Here is a 19,930-nt window from a genome sequence, read left to right as displayed (position 1 = left end):
TAGACGGCGTTCCTTCCATTGTGACGTCATGTTACTTGCCATGACAACCTCACGGATGAGGGCGGAGCGTCCTCATTTATTGGGCGTTTTTCCTTGCTCTAATCGCTCTATCCATGTCCTTTTGGGGGGGAATTGTCTCTAGACCCTTTTCATCATAGGATGGGGGAGACAATGTGTTGAAGTGGCTAGAATACACCACATTATTTTCTTCCTAGAATACACTACATTATTTTCTATGCATTTAAGTATGGGAATATATTTATGGTCATGGTGTGTGATCTTAGTCCCAAACACTGTGATTCATACACTTACCCAGCTTGACAACTGGTGTCCATGTAGCTTTGCGTGCAGCCAACTTGCTCTTTTTCAAATTCTCTTTCACACGTTGATGAGCAATTTTCTCTTTTGTGACTACAAGAAAAAAAGTGGCATCAAGTGGAATTTGTCGCACACAAACAGGCCTCTTTTTGCTGTGGGGCCCACTTGGCATATCCGCACCTCTCTCTACCCTCTGACAAGAGGAACCCCAACTCATTGTTTCTACATATTTCTCTCCCTCATTGCTGCCATTGAATCATTGTGCATGCTCCAGGATTCTGATGGAGTGCAAAATCACACCATTCCAGAGATGCAAGGCTAAATGTATAATATTTGGGTGCATTTCATATACATATTGACTGTAACCGACTGGCATGCAGTCTAGGGTACAGTCCGCCTTTCAAAGCCCTTAGTCAGCTGGGATAGGCTCCAGCACCCCCATGCGACCCCGATGAGATAAGCTATGTTAAAAATGAATGGCTATATACATATAAAATGATGATATTTGATCTAGCATGAATGTATTTTTCTAATATTGTTTACATGTGTTTGATATGTATTCATCCTGGAGTCTATCCCAGCTCACTATTGGCCAGCAGTCAGGGTACACCCTGAAACAGTTGCCAACCAGACGCTGGGCACAACGAGACAAACAAGCTTTCATGCACACACATAGGGACGATCTGCAGTGTTCAATCTGCCTACTGTGCATGTTTTTGTGGTGTGGGAGGAAACCACAGTACCTGGAGAAAACCCACGCAGGCACAGGCAGAACACGATAAGTCCACACAGAAAGGCCGGAGCTCGAGTTTTAACCCTTGATCTCAGAAACATGAAGTGAAGGTGCTAAATATGCCATTTTATATGTATTAATTTATTCATCTTTCGATCCACTGAAATTTTTTTTTAGAATGTTGATAGAGGCCGTAACCAGTGTATTTTTCTTTTTTTTTTGTCATTTTCATTTGAATAACTTATTGTATATTTACATTGTATTAATTTTGAAAAAATATTATATTAATGTACATTTATTTAGCATTATATGGAGTATACATATATAATAGAATATAAATAATTACTTTAAAAAATAATAATATTGGCAGAATGGCTGAATGTTTAGCACCTCCTCTACACAGTTCCGAGATCGAGAGTTCAATATCCCCTCAATATTCCTCCCACATCCCCCAAAACATGCATGGAAGCCAGATTGATCATTCCAAATTGTCCCTAGGTATGAGTGTGTATGCACAAATGGTTGTTAGTCTTCTTCTGCACAGTGATTGGCTGGCAAGCAATTCAGAGTCTACCTTGTCTACTGCCCAGAGTTGGTTGGGATAGGTTTGAGTGGCAGTAATGGCATTTTTTTTTATTTTGATTGCATTCATTCGCTGCCAGCCTCCCAGTGTTGAAATGGATTGGATGTCTAGCAGCATTAATAGCAGCCCATGTGTTAAATGAGCGCCCTATGAAGGGTTAATGTCAAAAGGCACCCTTGCTTCACCAATATATACATCTAATGAAAGGGAGTGTTGACCCAACAGTTCACTGTGTATGCAAACAAAGTGTCTCATAAGGAATCTAGATATTTTCAAAGTAAAACTGAGAGTGACTGAACAACATGGAGTTCACATTGAAGTTTGAGAACGATAAAATTCTCCAAGCATTTTCTAGAAAAGCAGCCTAGACTCCACAAACAAAAGCCCAGGTGGACTTTATGCACAGATGGGTGCACAGCAGCAAGCCTTTACATGAGCGCGTGCATGCAGTCGGTTTGTGTGCTGAAATTTAGTTTTTGCATTCAAATCAATGTGTGATGAGTGCTGCTTGTGTGTTGCCAGTTTTATTCTATAAATAGCAAAGATTTTATTTCGATGTTAGAGTGCGAGAGAGTGAGAGAAGGTGATCTCAATTGAGTTGCCATAGCAACAGGCACGTTCTGGTGCTTGTGAACGGAGGATGGAGGCATGATAATGTCGCCCTCCTCTTTCTGCACTCCACCTTCCCAATCCGAATTGTTTATTGTTTGGGGGATTAGTTCAAAATATTATCTGCAAAGCATCAATGTCAAATATTTGCAGTCAAAGCAAAGCCATAGTTTTCTTTGATCTATCTTTCTTTGCATTTTTCTTATACCAAAAAACCCTTCACAGGCTGCACAAATATTGTCTCAATAGGATGGATGTCTATTCGTCAACTTGGGCAAAGAGTATGCAGTTTTTCCATGATCGCCTGAACTTTAACTTGCTATTAATGCTGGCACATTTTGAATTGGGGCTAGAAATTTAAGTAGGATCTCCAAAATGGTGTTCAGGGGCTGCATGTTTGCATTCCCACCAATGAAGAGGTTATATTTCCACCAATCTGGTGTCTTAAAAGTACAATCAGTTGAAAGCAGTCAGGTGTTGCTTGTTTTAGGAGAAACATCATTAGTTAAATTGTCTGTGCTGGATCAGTTGTGAAAAAAACAACAAGCCCTGCAGCCATTTGTGGAATAGTTTGGACTTACCTGCCATAGAAAGTCTGCCAAAGGATAAGGTTGGATTTAAATAAACTATATGATAATATAAAATCAGTGGACTTTTGCTGATACATGTTATCCATATAACATATGCATGTTTATTCATTCATTCATTTTCTGAACTGCTTTATCCTCATTAGAGTCGCAGGGGGTGCTGGAGCCAATCCCAGCTGACTTGGGACCAGAGGCAGGGCACACCCTGAATCGGTGGGCCAGCCGATCGCAGGGCACAAAGAGACGGGAAACAATGCACACTCACACCCATACCTAGGGGCAATTTAGAGTGTCCGATCAGCCTACCAGGGACAACATACAAACTCCACAAAGGTAGGACCGAGCAGGATTTGAACCAAAGACTCCCATGTGAGGCCGACGCGCTAAACACTCAGCCGCCGGGCCGCCATATGAATGTTTACTGCTTTAAAGTTTCTGTGAATAAATGGTGTGCAAGTAAATGGGAAAAATCTTGGAAGTAATGTAAATTATTTACACATCAAAACAAACACACATACTCTCACTCAAGCACACACATGCATATAAGGATTGAAGGGGCCTTAATAATGACAACAGTAAACGGAGAGTAGATAGCATGAGTGACATCAGTTCATTTTCACTGAGGGCCTCGTTACATCAATGCTCAACAGAGTGACCCTTTGCAAACACTGGCCCTTGAGATAATGGACACTCATACACACACAGACACACACACACACACACACACACATACACACTTCACACACACAAGCTGCTCTGATAGGGTCCCTCTTTTCTGGTCGTTGTTGATAATGCTGATGCGATTAACAGACGGAAAGATTAGTATATTAGCAGAATCTCATTTGAATACGTTACTATTGATTTTGGTAAACAGTTCATGTTTTGCCATTTTGCTCTCTCGCATACAACTCAACACTCTAACTTATTGGAGCAACTGAGCCAGAAAATGCTTTTGCTTGTTGATCAAACGTGATTCACTAGTGCATGACCGCTGACCCTTCAAAACTCCTCCTACCTTCCAAGTGGAGTTTCCATTTCTCCACAAGCGCAAATTAAAGGATCTAAAAAAATAAAAAATAAGTCGCAAGCAAACTTGTTTCACATAATAGTTGAGTGTGGTTTTATTGACATATATATCAAGAACTTAATTTATTGATGGAATCTGTGTGTTTCCTCAAACTAATATGTAACATGACAGTAAATAATGTCCTCCTGTAGCTCAGTAGTAGGTCTCTTGCTCCACCCAACCTGGAAACCAAAGGAGACAAAATTAGCCATTTTGCCTGTTGGGTACTTATTGATAACTTAAACAAAATATTTTCTCAGCATCTTAATGTTGTGAATAAAATTGCCACTAATTCTACAGGTGTTAAAGATTAGTCTTCGTAAAGGATGCATATTTGCCGCATGAATACGATAAATATAATATCGAAGATTTAAGAAAAAATCGAATTGCATTTAGTTTGGTTGAACATCTATCGAAACCAGCTGTTTGAATTTGTACTTCTCGTGTAAATTGCAAGCGTGCATTTAAAAAAAAATCAACATTAATCCTTAAATAGTATATCGACATATAATATTGCACGATTCTCTTATCGATCCAAAATCTCTCTGAATTGTTCCTTGCGTATTTATGGTTGAAATAAATAACACTTCCACTCGAGTCCACTAGTCTACAGCAATCAGCTGCTGTGCCCTGGCATCTATTAATCGTGCTTGGATGCATTAGGGCACAGATGAATGAATATTTCCCTTTTTGGCAAATGAGGATTCAGAATTAAATTGGTATATAAATGTACATTTATGCTCATTTTGATCAGTTTCAGTATTTTTTATTTCATTTTATAGATGAACTTGGCCCTGCTATTAAAGAACGCTTTCCTCATCTTTATTTATGCGCACATTATCATACTTGCTTTCAATGAAGTATAAGCTTTGCTCCTGGAAGCCTTTTTTAGTCACATAGATAAAAACACTCAGACATCTCGATTGTGTAATCCACCCCTCCCTTTAGAGTTGAGACGTCCATGTAATCAAGGCCACCGAATGTAATAAAAAGAAGTGTAAGGTCAGAACGGATTTGGGGAGTTGTCCACAACAGTCATCTACTTTGCAACAGTGTCTTTTTATGGATGCATGTTTTTGTCTATCGGCATACCTGACAGTTATTTTTTTCCCAAATTAATATAAAAACAATTGCAATGATAGTCTAAAGTGTATTATCAAGATTAAATTGTGGCCCATGAAAGGTGGTGATACAAATCATATCATCAGATATGAGGCAGCACACACCGTGAATAGGTTGTGCGAAAATATGTTTTTTTGTCTGGAAAAATTTTACATTGTCGTATTTTTCACCACAAATGGGCTTTAAACACCCGTGTTTAAAGGTGTACCCCCAATCTGCCCCCCTACTACACATACATACTAACACATTCATACAGAAACACAGCTGCATTCTCGTAAGCAAGCACGCAGGTTTTGCTTGTTTTGCTCAGTACAGTGGGTAGAAACAAGCATTAAGAATGGCTGAGTTGAGAGTTCAAATCCCATGAGGACCCACCATCTGTCACAGTTCGCTGATCCGCATTGAGGCATTGAATGTTCTAAACGCTTGCACATATTGAATCAGTCCAGCGAGCTGGCTCACTATGAATGCTGGGATTCTAAAGTCATTCCAGGAATGTTCAAAAATTATCATCACAAGCTCTAAATTCTTTCAATGCCTTGCATGCACTACCAGCTTACCAAGAAAGGATGTCAGTCTTTGTATTCTTCATGTCAATAGTTGATAAACAGCTACCATATTTACACTCTCACACCAAATATCGGTTACAAAAAATGAGGAAAAAATAGTCTTACCGCCTGGGTTGCGTCTGAGGATGTATCTTCTTGCCTCATCATAGAGGAAGATAAGTAGTGAATATGGGAAGGCACAGAACCACCAGCATGGCCTGAGGTGATAGAAAGGTAAAATAATGACACAAGACAGAAATTTGAGATTGGTCCCATTCTGACACAACACTACAATTTTCTATTACTACTCTCTTTGAATAGTGCTTCCTGCTGTGTGGTCACATTGTTAATAAGTTCTGCATTCTGCACATAAATCTTATAAGACAAAAATATATTTGGTGGTTGAGAAAATATGAATGAATAAAAATAATAAAAAATTATAAACCAGTTTATTATATATATATATATATATATATATATATATATATATATATATATATATATATATATATATATATATATATATATATATATATATATATATATATATATATATATATATATATATATATATATATATATATATATATATATATATATATATATATATATATATATATATATATATATATATATATATATATATATATATATATACATATAGGGTGTTTATGGACATTGTTAAGTAAACGAGAGGGTATGGAAGGACAAAACTGATATGTATGTATTCATGTATAAAGTACGTGGGAAAGTATTTATATGTGGTGTATATCAATAGGTTCGAAGGACTTTGAAATAATGTGAAGTGTAACAAATTATTGGAGGATTACATAAAAAAATTGCAATGTATTACGTATTCTGTATTTCACTCATTGGTAGATAATGAGCAAAGTTTGAAACACATTTTAACTTCTTCCTATTCCTCACCCTCCCTTTTGTATGACATGTTTTAAATCAAAGCTCAGTCAATCAATGCATTATGGCTGTTCACCATTCGTTTGGGAGAACCCGGAACAGAGTGGCAGTCATAAAACAGCTGGTAGAGACAAGGTCATGAATGTGCCTCCCTCCCAGTTAGATAAGCCCAGTACTCACTCGAAAGGCATCCAAAGCAATGACTCTACTCTGTGTCCCTCAAAACTAACAACATCTAAAGCTTAGTCTCATTTTGGCTAAAACACTTTGCACAACAACAGAACTGCCCAGCAAATTTGCATCCATCAATCTTATCACCAAAAGTGAAAACCCAAAGCAAAGAAGTAATGAGAATGAGAAGTAATGTGAGTGCATGTTGACTCACTTGAGAGGGTACATTCTAAGCGCAACGTCCATGCCAGGGCAGTATGACAGGAAAGCAGCGAGGGCGGTCTCTTCAAACAGCCCAAAGATAAGGATACGATTCCTTAAAAGTGAAAAAAGGAACACAATTAGTTGCAATGTTGGAAGAACATTGACAAAGACATTGTTGCAAGTGCCCTAATTTAAAGATGGTTTGGATTTTTCCAAATTGACTGACAAAAACATGTGGGCTTTTTGTATGTGATGCTATCCTTTTTTTGCACATAAATACTGGCAGACCTAAAAAATATATAAATATATATTTACAAAATAAACATTCAACCATATACTTACTTCATTCCCTGTTGCAAGATAGAGTTCCTTCTGGTCTTGCAGATGATCAGATCGGCCCACTGTACAACGACAATACTGGCAAAGAAGGCTGTGTGGCAGGTGAACTCAATAATCTTTCTTCGCTCATATGTCTGTAGGGATAGAATACAAAAAAAGAAAAAACACAACAGCACTTAGCTCCTTTCTGATCTCATCTGTCGTCTAAAGCACAGAAGAGAATTACTGACCCATTGCTGGCCATAGCTGTCCTCCAGGTCATTTACTTGTTTGTCATCCCAGAGAACACGAATTCCCAGTAAGTCCATGGGAAGGAAGCCGTTCTCTGCCAGGATCACAAAGTATGTGAAGAAGCCTGCTGTGGCCTGCATCATACCTAGTGGAGGATCAGATCAACCAAGTTCAGAACTGCAGGATAGACAATTTTGTTTCTGGAACAAGAAGAATAAAAAGTACCAATCTGTCCGTAGGCGATACTGATAAGCCTTTCATTCACCAATTTGTCTGTTTTAGGGTTTCTCGGCTGTCTCTTCATAATATCACTCTCAGCTGCTTCATAAGCCAATGAGATGGCAGGAACCTGGGGGGTGGATCATGAACAATGCTAGACACTGTATAGGTGCACAGATGCCATAGCATTAAATTGGGGACAAATTTAAAAATTTTGAAAACCTACCATGTCAGTTCCCAGGTCAATACAGAGGATTGTGACTGTTCCCAGAGGCAAGGGGATATTAGCAATGATAAAAAAGAGGAAGGGAGAAATCTCTGGAATGTTGCTGGTTAGTGTGTATGCAATGGACTTCTTCAAGTTGTCAAAGATCAGACGACCTGACCAATGGGATACAGGCAAATGAATTATATTATCAAGGCACTTCAATTTGCAACTGAAACACATCACCTAAGAAACACCACATACCTTCTTCTACTCCCGTGACAATAGAGGCAAAGTTGTCATCAAGCAGGATCATATCAGCCGCCTGTTTGGAGACGTCAGAGCCTGCGATCCCCATGGCGACACCAATGTCGGCCTTCTTCAGAGCTGGAGAGTCATTGACGCCATCACCAGTTACAGCAACAATGGCTCCCTGAAAGTTGTTGAGTGACCAACATATTTAGGACCCTTTTACCAGGACACATTTGAATCAAATAGCAAAGGACACTCGAGTGGTTGTTTATTCTTAAACGAGTTGTATATACAGTACTGCCTTTGTCTTATTTTGGCATTTAATAGCGCTTGTGTATGTGTGTAAAAGATTATTTTTAGTTCCATGTTTTAATACCCTCCCTAATCTATTTTAACTAAACACTGAAAGAATTAAAAGACATAAAAAGGAAAATAATATATAAACATATAATCATTAAAATTCAGCGTTTAATGTAAATAGACATTTCAAAAATGTTCTCACCTAATCATTTTGTTATTCATTAAATATTTGCCTACCAGCAACGTATACTATTCCCCATCCCCGCCCTCAGCTTTCATTAGGTTTTTGTTTTATGCTTTTCATGAACGAGCATAAATCGCTCACATTCGCTCTTTAGTTTCTCTCTCGCCGGCAGAATCTGAGACTATTGTTGCGGATTCGTTTTGGCACAGTTTCCAGAGATGTGAGCAAATTTGTCAGTAGAATTGATATGCATATAACAAAATTTCCAACCTGACGCTGGCAGCCCTCCACAATGATAAGCTTCTGCTGGGGAGAGGTACGGGCAAAGACAATCTCAGTGTGGTACATCAGGATGTCGTCAAGCTGTTCTGAGGTCATTTCTTTCAGCTCCCCACCATGGACAACACAGGCCTTAGCATCCCTAAAGAAAAAATCATAGCAACTTTAATAGGACTTCCTGTTTTGGTTCAGTTAAAGTTCCTGTCAACTCATGGTCATATTAGGTGTTGAAATACTATTAAGCGAACACATGTTTGTTGGGGGTACTAAGTGCAGTTGTATGGGGTCTAGAGAGAGATGCTAAACATGATAGTCAAATAAATGGGCAACAGTTAATTCCAATTCATTTTTCTACAAAAAAAAGGACAACAAACTTTCAAACATCTTTCTGCTTAATTTGTGCAAATACACAACACTAAGCAAAAGAAGAAGAAAACTGACTTGGCAATATGAAAAGAACAATCATTTTGTGAACAACCTCATAAATGCACACACTGAATCACTTTATATACTTCAGTGGCAGTTGCAGTGCTTTGTCCCACCCACATAAGCCTCCTTCACGCTAAGCGTCCAAGCTGGCATTTTAACATCTTTTTCTCACTCAAGTTAACAATGAAATGTGGATTGAGCTCTGTCTGACAGAAACAAGCAAAATAAAATGAGATCTACCGTGTCTGTTCAGCCAACCAATTTAGAATGCAGAGTGTGATAGACTAAAAAAGAGAATATAATAAAACATTTTGTGTTTGGAAGCAAAGTGATGAACGTGTTTGTGAATGTCAGGATTTATTTGTCTGCAACGACTCAGCGGTAACTGCATTGAGCTTAGTAAAGCACAAACAGAGATTTAAAGGTCTTCTGAACAAGGACTATGTATTTGAATGCTATGAATATTTTGAGATGGCAACACCCTGCAACAAAGTTAGAGGTGGGGACAAACCTGGGATTGACCTCGGACACTGGAACATTCAAACGAGCTGCAATGTCTTCAACAGTCTCATTGCCCTCAGAGATGATGCCCACACCCTTTGCAATGGCCTTGGCTGTAATTGGATGATCACCTGTTACCATTATGACCTTTGGGAGAAGAATAGGATGTTTCAGTGTTAAGCGAATGATTGACCCTGATACTATGAACAGGAAAGTAAATGCAGTCTTGGTTCTGATTCTACCTTAATTCCTGCGCTCCTGCATTTGCCAACAGCATCTGGCACTGCTGCACGAGGAGGATCAATCATGGACATAAGGCCGATGAAGCACAACTTCTCAGTGGGAAAGTTGACCTCGTCAGTGTCGAACGCAAAGCCCTCTGGGAACTGGTCGTCAGGCAAATTGAAATGGCAGAAACCTGCAAATGTTGTCATATATCATTTATACATCCATATATCACTGAGTTAAATCTTACTGCCTATAGAAATCCATATAATCAGAGGGAGAACATGGAACCACTATATTTCCACAGTTAAACCCTGAAGTAATGATTTCCATACACAAAGGATTTACCAAGAACTCTCTCTCCAAGTCCTCCTAACTCAACGTAGGCATTTTGGAAAGCATCTTTCATTTCCTCATCTAGGGGCTGCTCTTTGCCCTGGATCATGATAGTGGAGCAGCGATCCAAAATCCTCTCGGGGGCACCTTTCATGACCAGCAGATGTTTGGTCTCTCCAGGGTTTGAATTTTTATGGATGGATAGCTGCACAACAAGTAAGGAAAATTACTGTTTTAATCTCGAGAAAATATTTAATTGGTAATGGTTCATTCTTAAGAAGAAAAAACATACACAGGGGGGCGTAGGTGAGCATTTTGGTGTTGTTTACCTGGTACTTGTTGGTGGAGTTGAACGGGATTTCTGCAACCTTTTGGAATTTTTCACGCATTCCTTTGACAGATCCACAGCACAACTCAATACATTTGAGCAGCGCGGCCTCAGAAGCGTCTCCGGCTACGTCCCTCTGTTTAAGTACAGTAAGATCAGCAGGCAGACTTCCCACCACCAAAACCTCCCTATGATATACTGTATTTACTATATATTTCATATTTTTTATGAATGGGTTGACAGCATAAGAATTTTCAAGTACTAATAAATTAAACCTGCCCCGAAAACAAAGCTTGCTGATATCCTTTTACAGTGGTTAAGTACTCAGAAACTAGGTTCACTTGACCAAAAGGTTCAGTGTCTGATGAACTGAGACTATCCAAATGTGTTTTTACCTTCAGAATAGGAACGTTGGTCTGCTCAGCCAGGAAGACGGCACGGTTACAGAGACCAGCAACTCTGGCCAGGGCTGCCCACGATTCAGAGCTTCTGTCGAAGGATGTCCCACTCTGGTTCTCAGTTGTGTCTGCCTCATGAATCTGGTTGTCAAACCACATGTGAGCAACTGTCATCCTGTTTTGGGTCAGAGTTCCAGTCTTGTCTGAGCAGATGGTGGAGGTGGAGCCCAGGGTCTCAACAGCTTCTAAATTCTTCACTAAGCAGTTCTTCTTGGCCATGCGCTTGGCAGTCAGAGTCAGGCATACCTGGAGACACCCAGAGTTATCGTGGAATTCAAATGAGAAAGCGATATAGAAAAATGTAACCCAATTATCAACTCACAGTGACAGTTGCCAGAAGACCCTCTGGCACGTTGGCAACAATGATACCAATGAGGAAGATGACAGCCTCTAGCCACCCATACCCCAGAATAAGGGAGAGGATGAAAAAAGACACGCCCAGGAAGACAGCTACACCAGTAATGATGTGGATGAAATGCTCAATCTCCTTGGCAATGGGAGTTTTGCCCCCATCCAGACTTGATGCCAGGGTCGCAATGCGACCCATGACAGTACGATCTCCTGTGTTGATGACGATTCCTCTTGCTGTGCCTGTAGTGAGGAATTTAAGTTGTGGAAGAATAAGCATTGTAAAAAGTCATCATTAATTAATGTCTTTTCATAGGCAATACCTTCAACACAGTTGGTGGAGAAGAAAGCAATGTTCCTTGTCTCCAGTGGGTTGTCATTGGAGAAGTCTGGAGTACGGGTCTGTGGCTCTGATTCACCAGTCAAAGAGGAGTTGTCTACCTGCAGGGTGGAAGCCACATTTCATATTTACCAGATAACACAAATTGAACACAAAGACATTTGAATAAAAAAAAATAACGACCTTGCAGCCATGAGCAGAGACGATTCGGAGATCAGCTGGTATTCTGTCTCCACCTTTAACCTCTACCAGGTCTCCAGCCACTACATCTTCAGCGTTAATGTTGCTTTTTTCTCCATCACGGATAACCAAAGCTTGCTATGAAATAAGATGTGCGATCCAGTTGTAATATGAAGAAACACATGACCTTTGGTGCTTTTCTGTAAATATGGTGTGGTTGAGTTTACCTGTGGAACTAGATTTTTGAAGGACTCCATGATTTTAGAGCTTTTGGCTTCTTGGTAGTATGAAAAGCAACCGGTGATGATCACCACAGCAGAGAGCACAACTCCCAGGTATAACTACAGGTAAAAGAGTGTTTAGAAAGTGCTGAACAAATCACAGATGAACAGAGACGACTTTACGTTATCATTGGCAGGTTCATCTTCGGAGGCAGCCTGGATCCCATAAGCGAGAAAACAGAGAAGGGCACCGATCCAGAGAAGCATTGAGAAACCTCCAAAAAGCTGGCAAGAACATAAATCAGATGTATAACAAAAATGAACAATATTCTATGACTTCTCTTCTTGAATGAACTAAGTCAATTCTACCTGTCTGCAGAACTTCACCCACTCAGGTGTAGTGGGAGGTGGTGTGAGGGCATTCGGGCCATCACGGAGAAGAATCTCCTTGGCTTTGGCTGAGGACAAACCCTAAACAAGAGAGAAATATGGCTTGGAACGTTGAAAATTAATTGCATTCATACTATGCATACACACACATAAATCAGTGAAAGTTAACAATTCAAATCTGGTTGAATTAAGCAAAAAATGAAAAAAACGACAAGAACTAAAGAGGATAATCTAAAATTTGCGATACTATAAAAAGGGTAGTAGTAGAAAAGAAAGAGCCTGCATTATTTGGGAACAGAACAAACAGTACTTGGACGTGAAGGTCAAGTTTTGTAGGGAAGAAAAAAAATGTGGGAGTTGACCAAGTCAATGGGAACGACTACATTGTTTAGGGGAAAACCGAGACAGATCAAGTTTCAGCAGATAATCAGTGTACAGTATGTGAGACTGTATTGTGAGTTGTCACTGGATCCAATGTGTACTCAACCAGGTCACCCTCATGCAAAAATTGACTTTGCCAATTTAGTAAATGAAGAAATTGCTGAATTGAAAGAAATTGTATACAAATGTAAAAGACAGATAAATTACTCTTTAATAGCGCTACATAATATCATAGAAAGCATGTTCATGTGGTGAGTGAATTTACAACACTATTATTTTCTACTTCAGATTTTATTTGTTCTGCTTCTATCTGACCTTCAATTTGAACATTAGCGCAACACACTTACCCTGGCCAAGTCAGTTCCATATTTCCTGTGAAGCTCATCCAAGGTGAGTTTGTGATCATCCTATAGACAAAGAGACAAAAAAAGATAGATGGCCTTTGGTGAAAATGCCAAATGAAATAGTGAGTCAGCGATTAATAATTTACAGTGTATGATTATTAATTTACTATGTACGGTACAATCAAAATATTAGCCTAAACAAAAGTGTCAACTGGACATTGAGAAGTCTAACGTGTCGGTCAAGCTGCATTTAAATGGGGAACAGTTGACTGTTAACTGGCTGACTGCTTATATGCTTTGCATTTTACTATAGTTGTGTCAACGAGGTTTCTTTATTGCGTTGCGTATTTACCTACTGATGTATCCAAGAGTGATAAGAGTGAGGGATGTGAACAAGAAGCTCACATACATTCTTGCGCCTACACAGCATTTGCGTTTCAACACCCACAACAAAAAAGCACAATGCTAATTTGGATGATGAACTACTGCAGACTCCATCCTCCAACTTTGGCAGCACCAAAACGCTAATAAATCATAAATAACCATTACATCAAAGCCTTAATTCATCATATTTCATTAGTTTTTTTTTATATTTTTAAGTAGAAAGCAACAGTTCCAAATGTGTCCAATCATTTGAGTTAGAAAAAAATCGATGTTAATGAATGAATAGTTTTGTCATTGTTTCACTAATGCAGCTTTTGTTTCTTTGCTTCAACAGTGCCAATCTTTGATGGAAAAGCTTTTGAAAAGATTACTGAATAATAGGAAGGATTCAAGGTGACGCCACATTGCTGATACCATTGTTATGGTAGCGTTACGTCCTTCAGTGTTGCGAGGACTTTGAGTTAAGACATACTCTACCTTATAATCATTAATATCTTACCTGAGGCGGAAGCGGGGGAGATTATTTTTATGTTTTTAAGAAAACACTGTAGCACTTTTGCGATTTTTTAAAATAGACTTTAATTAAGCTACAAAGGGCAGACGCTATCATGGGACACTTTTAGTAATGTCACTACAATTAAACATACTGTACATATATGGCAAGCTGACCTTTACCAGCGCTGATCAGAATGACCTTGTCAAAGAAAGTCAAGAAAATTCCTTGAAAGTACGAAAAAATGATTAATATTTCACATTAGGTAAGAGAGAGTTGGAATGTTAGAAAGGTTGTTCATTTTATTTTTTTCCTCAAATGACCACATCTTAACTTGACCTTTTAAGGACACTGTAACATTTGAAGAAGGTCACAGTGCATGCCCTTCTTTTTTTTTTACCCAGTAAGAACACAGAAAGAATTTTCAAAGCTCCTCCTACTTCATGGCAAATATTGAAGCGACCAATTGAGAAACATAACTTCCCTGTGTATTCGAGCACAACATTTTTTTTTCTTGAGGGTTTGAGTTAAATCGTCTCGTGACCTACACAAAAATTACACACACATGCACTTTTATGCCGGAAAAGGCTGCGGCGTCAGTCATTCCAGAGTCTCTTTAAATACAGGATAGTTACACTTGATCCACAATGTTTACACTTGAAACGTAAACTTTGTTTCTGTACTTCAGGCCGCTTATAATTGCTATTGAACATTTAATAACTTACAGCGTGACAGAACTAACACGTGACAGAACTTGCATTCGTTAAGAAAGCAGCTCTTGTGAAACTGAAGGCACACAGCCTTCTTTCATGTGACTACGCCATGAGGTCAAAGCTGAGTATTTGCCCAGGCCATGACTGTGACCAATGGTAGTAGACGGTGTTCTGACAGAGCCTTAGATGGGTCATGCCTACGGGGTCGCATAGTTTTGGGGTTCGGAAAGGTCACAGCATAACACGCATTACACTCACCAAATCCACTTCTTTCTTCAGGTCGTCCATATTCTTTTTTTCTTTCGCCTTCTTGCTTTTCTTGTCCTCTCCATCAGAGGTAGCTGCCAATTTGTACTCATCCTTCCCTCTCTGGATTCATAAAAAGGAATAAAAAAAAATTAAAAAAAGATGAGACAAAATGAGCTTCTGAATAGCAGCGGGCGCATGCGAGGGAAGGCAGCCTCTTTGTTACCCAAACATTTACACATTTGTTGAATGTCTATCAGGAAACAGTTTGGAAAGGCCTTCTCGACTAAAAACAACTGAAAGTAAACTTTAGTCTAAATAGAAGCTCAAGAGAAACCGGAGAACTGGAACAAAACTAGGCCAAAGCATGTGAGCAACAAGTTTCGATACTTACTCCTAGCCCCATGCTTGCAGTGTAAGTCCTGAGAACAGCCAATCCAATTGTCTATAACTTCAACTTTCCTACCCCGCCTCTCTCTCTCGCTCTCTCTCTCTCTCTCTCTCTCTAGCTTTCTCTCTCTCCCCCTCTCACTGTGTTTTTCTCTCACGCCCTCTCCCTGTGTGTCTCCCTCTCTCGCACAAGCCGAGAAGATAGGCTGTTTCACACCAGGATACCTTTATACCTGCCTGCCGTGAGGAAGGAGGTTTGGAGGAGGAGTTTTGGGTGACTGGTAGTGGGTTTGTGGGAGGGGTTGAAACTAAACAGGTGAGCACTAGAGGTAAAGGTGGGGGGTGAAGTCTTGCCGACAAAGTGACCTTCATTTGGTCTTAACTCTGGTCCAATTTAGGCCTCCATTCACTCAAGGTTAGTTGAAGGTAAAAGTCCATTGAACATGTGTTTGAATGGCAAAGGCTAAACGACACAAATGGAGGGTGGGGGGCACTCCCTATCTAAGCCCAAGAGTCAGAGGTCATGACAAAGTGTCACTCTCAAGCTTAGAAACCTTGATAGATGACATGACATGCTACACTTTGTACGTGACCATTGCAACCTTCTTCCTTCAGAAAAACATTTAATAGCTGTTTCAAACGACAAGGTTTAATTGCAGGATTTTTTTTCTATATTGCTGGTTTTACCAGTGAACTGGACTGCAAAACCAGGTTAGTTTGTGAATAAAGCTAAGTTGCTGCTAATGCCGGAAACACATACGGGAAGTGAAGGGTTTGTTTGGTTAGCAGGAAGCCATAAACCTGAAAAGAACATGCTTAATGAATGACTGAGCCATGCTGTGTCTCTGAAATGTCCTTGAAAATGTTTCCATGGACAAAAAGATCATTGTTGAAAGTCAGGACACCTGAACATGGGTGTGTGTACAAGCCGCAGTTGTTTCTAATGTAGCCATTTTCTCACTACATTTAATTAATTCTTAGACCATATCTACAACTAGTGCAAAACATGATACTTTTGACCCCATGCATTTTTTCCTCTCGGGATTATTAGAACAACAACCAAAAACTTTCCCTAATGAGAAGTTGGCAACACTGTATAGAAGTGACCCTGGAGTCTATTAGAAAACCAAGAAACCGTGTTCCTGTTGAGTGAAACTGACAAGGAGAAGAGGTTGTCCTTGCTGGCTTCTAGTAGGGGGAAGGGAAGGTGGGGGTGGAAATGTTTGTAGTAAACTACTAACTGTTTACAGTCACAAAGCTGTTCGAAGAAAGGGGGAGGGGGCTTTTTATTTTCTTAAAATTCCAGTATATTTTACTATCTAATCATTTTGAGTTTAAAGATTGTTTTTCTCTTTTAAACTTGTACTATAGTGTCAGATACCCATCAAAAGTGTACTAACGACTCAAAAAAAAGACCCTGGAAAGAACCTTTTGAGTAAAAAACAGTTATCTATCTAAACCTGAGCTCTGAATTCTATAAATCAATAAATAGCATCTGCATATAAAAGTTTGTGGTGAATCTTCTGTAAACTGGAGACCTTTAGGAATCTAACCTTTCATGAGCATCACAAAGAATCGACTCATACATTGCAAATATCTGTCTTCCCTCAGACTAAAGTTCATGCCCTCGTTGGAAACACGAGTGGTGACGCTTTGCAGGCTTTTGACTATTATTCTTGGGGTAATTGTACTCCTACATGCTGGCCAAAGCGTGACGTGGGGAGCAGTTGTGGCTTTTGTTTATCCCTAAACATACCCTTGCACCTACAGGTACCGTGTTAACTCACAATGTGCCCTTTGCAAGCTCACTGCTGTGAATGACTAATGGGGCCTGACAATGTTCCGTAAAAAAAAAAAAAAGTTTCATCCTCCTGCTAAACTACTGCGAAGTTCTGGACTTTGGACAATGAGAGGCATATATACCTTTAAAATGTTTAATAATCAAACCAACGTTACTCCGTTTTACAACTATGTGATAGAGGCTGGATACTTATTGACTATCAATGGGTTTAACCCCAGATTAGCCCCAATGAACCTTGAGTAGATGTCATGCAATTATTAAAAAAGTATTTAGAATTATCACTTTTTTTAATCGGTCAAGACAACTTTAGGGCAGGGCTGTTCAAACATTCTTTGATAGTGCCGCTTTCATCACTATCAAAAGATGGAAGGCCCAACGTGAAAGCTTTCTACTTTCATTTGCTATCTGTTCAGTTGAAATGGATTCTATGCATATAATTGTTACTGACAGAGTTAAGAGCTTCAAGCAACAAAATTTTCCAGAGGTATAAGGACATGGCAATGTGTATACAATATTTACATTTAGAGGACAAACAAAGTTTGCACAACAAAGAGAAAATGCAAAGCGACAGCAAAAAAGTCCAGAAAATCACAATAAACAAAGCTCAATTCATCACATGAGCTTATATTTACATATAAATGGACATAAAAACCTTCATTTAGTGATTTTCAACATCAATTATTACTGTCATAATTGCATCGTGCTGAACCTTAACCCAACTGGCATCATGCAAAAATGGGACTACAGTGTTCCCTCGCTTATCGCGGTTAATGGGGACCGGGACCATCCGCAATAAGTGAATTTCCGCGAAGTAGGGATGCCCCTTCAAAAATGCATAATTTGAATTTAATTTAATTTTTCTTACCCCCCTGTATACAATACACCATATAGAATATGGGTAGAGAAGTGAAATTCATGTTATAACAAAAAAACTGTAAAATATGTTGTCTCAATGTAATACTTATATATTATATATAGTATTTTTTTGTCCAATAAAACCCGCAAAGCTCTGAATTTGTGGTGGCTGAACCGCGAAGTAGCGAGGGAAGACTGTACACCCAAAACTGATCGTCAGTCAGTGGTAGGATACACACGGAGACACACAACCTTTCGCACTCACAATCCCAACGCAACTGAGTGGGAATGGAACCCACACTGCCCACACCAAAGTTATGCCAATAAAAACTGGGCAACCAGCTGCATTTGGCCCACTAGCTGTAGTTTGAATACTCCTGGTATAATGAAATAACTTTTAGTTGACATTCTTCTTCCGTGTCAAACATTTACAACGTCTTTGAATAATACCAAGTAAATAATAATAATAATTCATAATCAGGATGTTTTCTCCAGGAAGATTGCAAACAGAATACATCATTGTTGTGAAAACAAAGGGGCATCCATTAGAAAGTAGTTTTTGCATATTCGGGGAGGAAGCAATAACAGTGACATTTTTCTCAGTACTTGTGGTAAAGTAGTAAGTGAATGGCAAGTTTATTTTTAGAAATGAAGGAAAGCTATTAAACAGAAAGATTGACTTGAACGGAAACCTGTCTCTCTATAACTCTCTTGACTGAAAACAGAAGTCACATAACTGTAAAACATCATCCTATGTCTTTACAACGGAAACTATTTAAATGTCGTTCTTACTCCTTGAATATTGTTCAAACTATCCTCTCTCATACAAAATTCAGTTTTGCATGCATGCTCTAAATTCACAACCCAAGTGTTTCTGTCAGGTGGCAAAATAACGCCAAGTGTCTGTTGGCTTTTATTTGACTAAAGGCTGTGTGTAGAGTTCAAACTGTTTTGGCCTGCCAGGTAGATGGATGAACGTAAGGTGTGGGCCAGGGAGTTTTTGTGAGTGAAAAAATGCAAACTAGAAACACCATAATGTGATGTCAAGGTAAAATGTCAGTATGATAGCTAAAAAAAAATAACCAGGGAATGAAAAAAAGCAGTGTTGCCCTGCATTGGGCAATAAGAAAAAAAATCACAAAAATAGTCAAAAGCATAAAGACCTCAGCACCATGTGAAAAGATTTCAGTTTGACAACTTTATACTTTGTGCTAATTTACTCTACTACTTGTTGTTAAATATACTGTAAATACAACATATTAACTTGGCCTTCCACATCATATTCTTCATCTGAGCATTTAAGTAAATAAGATTAACTTTACTGATAATTAAAACAATAAAATCAATCGAAAGGAATGTGAAACACTGATTCAGACCATAAAAGGTCCAGACACGACCTTCTAATCCGTTGTGGGATTACTAGGTTGCAATTAAAAGAACTATTTCAAATTTGTGCACCACACTGCATAGAGGTTCTCACTCCAATGAACATTTTACCTTCGGCCACTGTCTCTGTGTACAACAAATATCTCATACAATGAAAACAAAACAAATGTACATTGTGGCAAATTGAAGGCAGAGTTCACTTGGGTTAACTTTTTCCATTTGCATCTTTTTTTAATTCTCATAAATGCGTAAATGTGGCTATGATTAGTTGTTTATTTTTATATGTGCTGCAATTTGCTGGCAACCAGTCCATGTA

The 19,930-nt window shown here is 39.0% G+C and overlaps 1 protein-coding gene across 1 annotated transcript; it reads right to left on the bottom strand.

Annotated features, from left to right (window-relative positions):
* Positions 1-3,923: 3,923 nt before the first annotated feature.
* On the bottom strand, positions 3,924-15,711 carry LOC144202978 (sodium/potassium-transporting ATPase subunit alpha-1). The gene is made up of 23 exons (XM_077726132.1): positions 15,577-15,711; positions 15,195-15,305; positions 13,350-13,409; positions 12,601-12,702; positions 12,415-12,516; positions 12,238-12,351; positions 12,014-12,148; positions 11,814-11,931; positions 11,465-11,733; positions 11,080-11,388; positions 10,686-10,820; positions 10,369-10,561; positions 10,038-10,213; positions 9,806-9,942; positions 8,857-9,007; positions 8,115-8,283; positions 7,872-8,026; positions 7,652-7,775; positions 7,426-7,571; positions 7,199-7,329; positions 6,867-6,968; positions 5,693-5,784; positions 3,924-4,078 (listed from the first exon to the last, which is right to left on the bottom strand). The coding sequence occupies exons 1-23, from the start codon at positions 15,586-15,588 to the stop codon at positions 4,050-4,052; spliced, it is 3,072 nt and encodes a 1,023-aa protein (XP_077582258.1). The 5' UTR covers positions 15,589-15,711; the 3' UTR covers positions 3,924-4,049.
* Between the last annotated feature and the right edge of the window lie 4,219 nt (positions 15,712-19,930).

This window comes from Stigmatopora nigra, chromosome 1 (assembly GCF_051989575.1).
Source record: "Stigmatopora nigra isolate UIUO_SnigA chromosome 1, RoL_Snig_1.1, whole genome shotgun sequence".
In the NCBI taxonomy this organism is placed as follows: domain Eukaryota; kingdom Metazoa; phylum Chordata; class Actinopteri; order Syngnathiformes; family Syngnathidae; genus Stigmatopora; species Stigmatopora nigra.
This window is presented reverse-complemented; position numbering and strand designations above follow the sequence as displayed.

Coding starts and splice junctions, on each gene's coding strand:
- LOC144202978 (XM_077726132.1), bottom strand. Junction 11,734..11,813: donor CTCCACCAACTGTGTTGAAG/GTATTGCCTATG, acceptor TCCTCACTACAG/GCACAGCAAGAGGAATCGTC. Junction 6,969..7,198: donor ATCTTGCAACAGGGAATGAA/GTAAGTATATGG, acceptor TTCACTTTTAAG/GAATCGTATCCTTATCTTTG.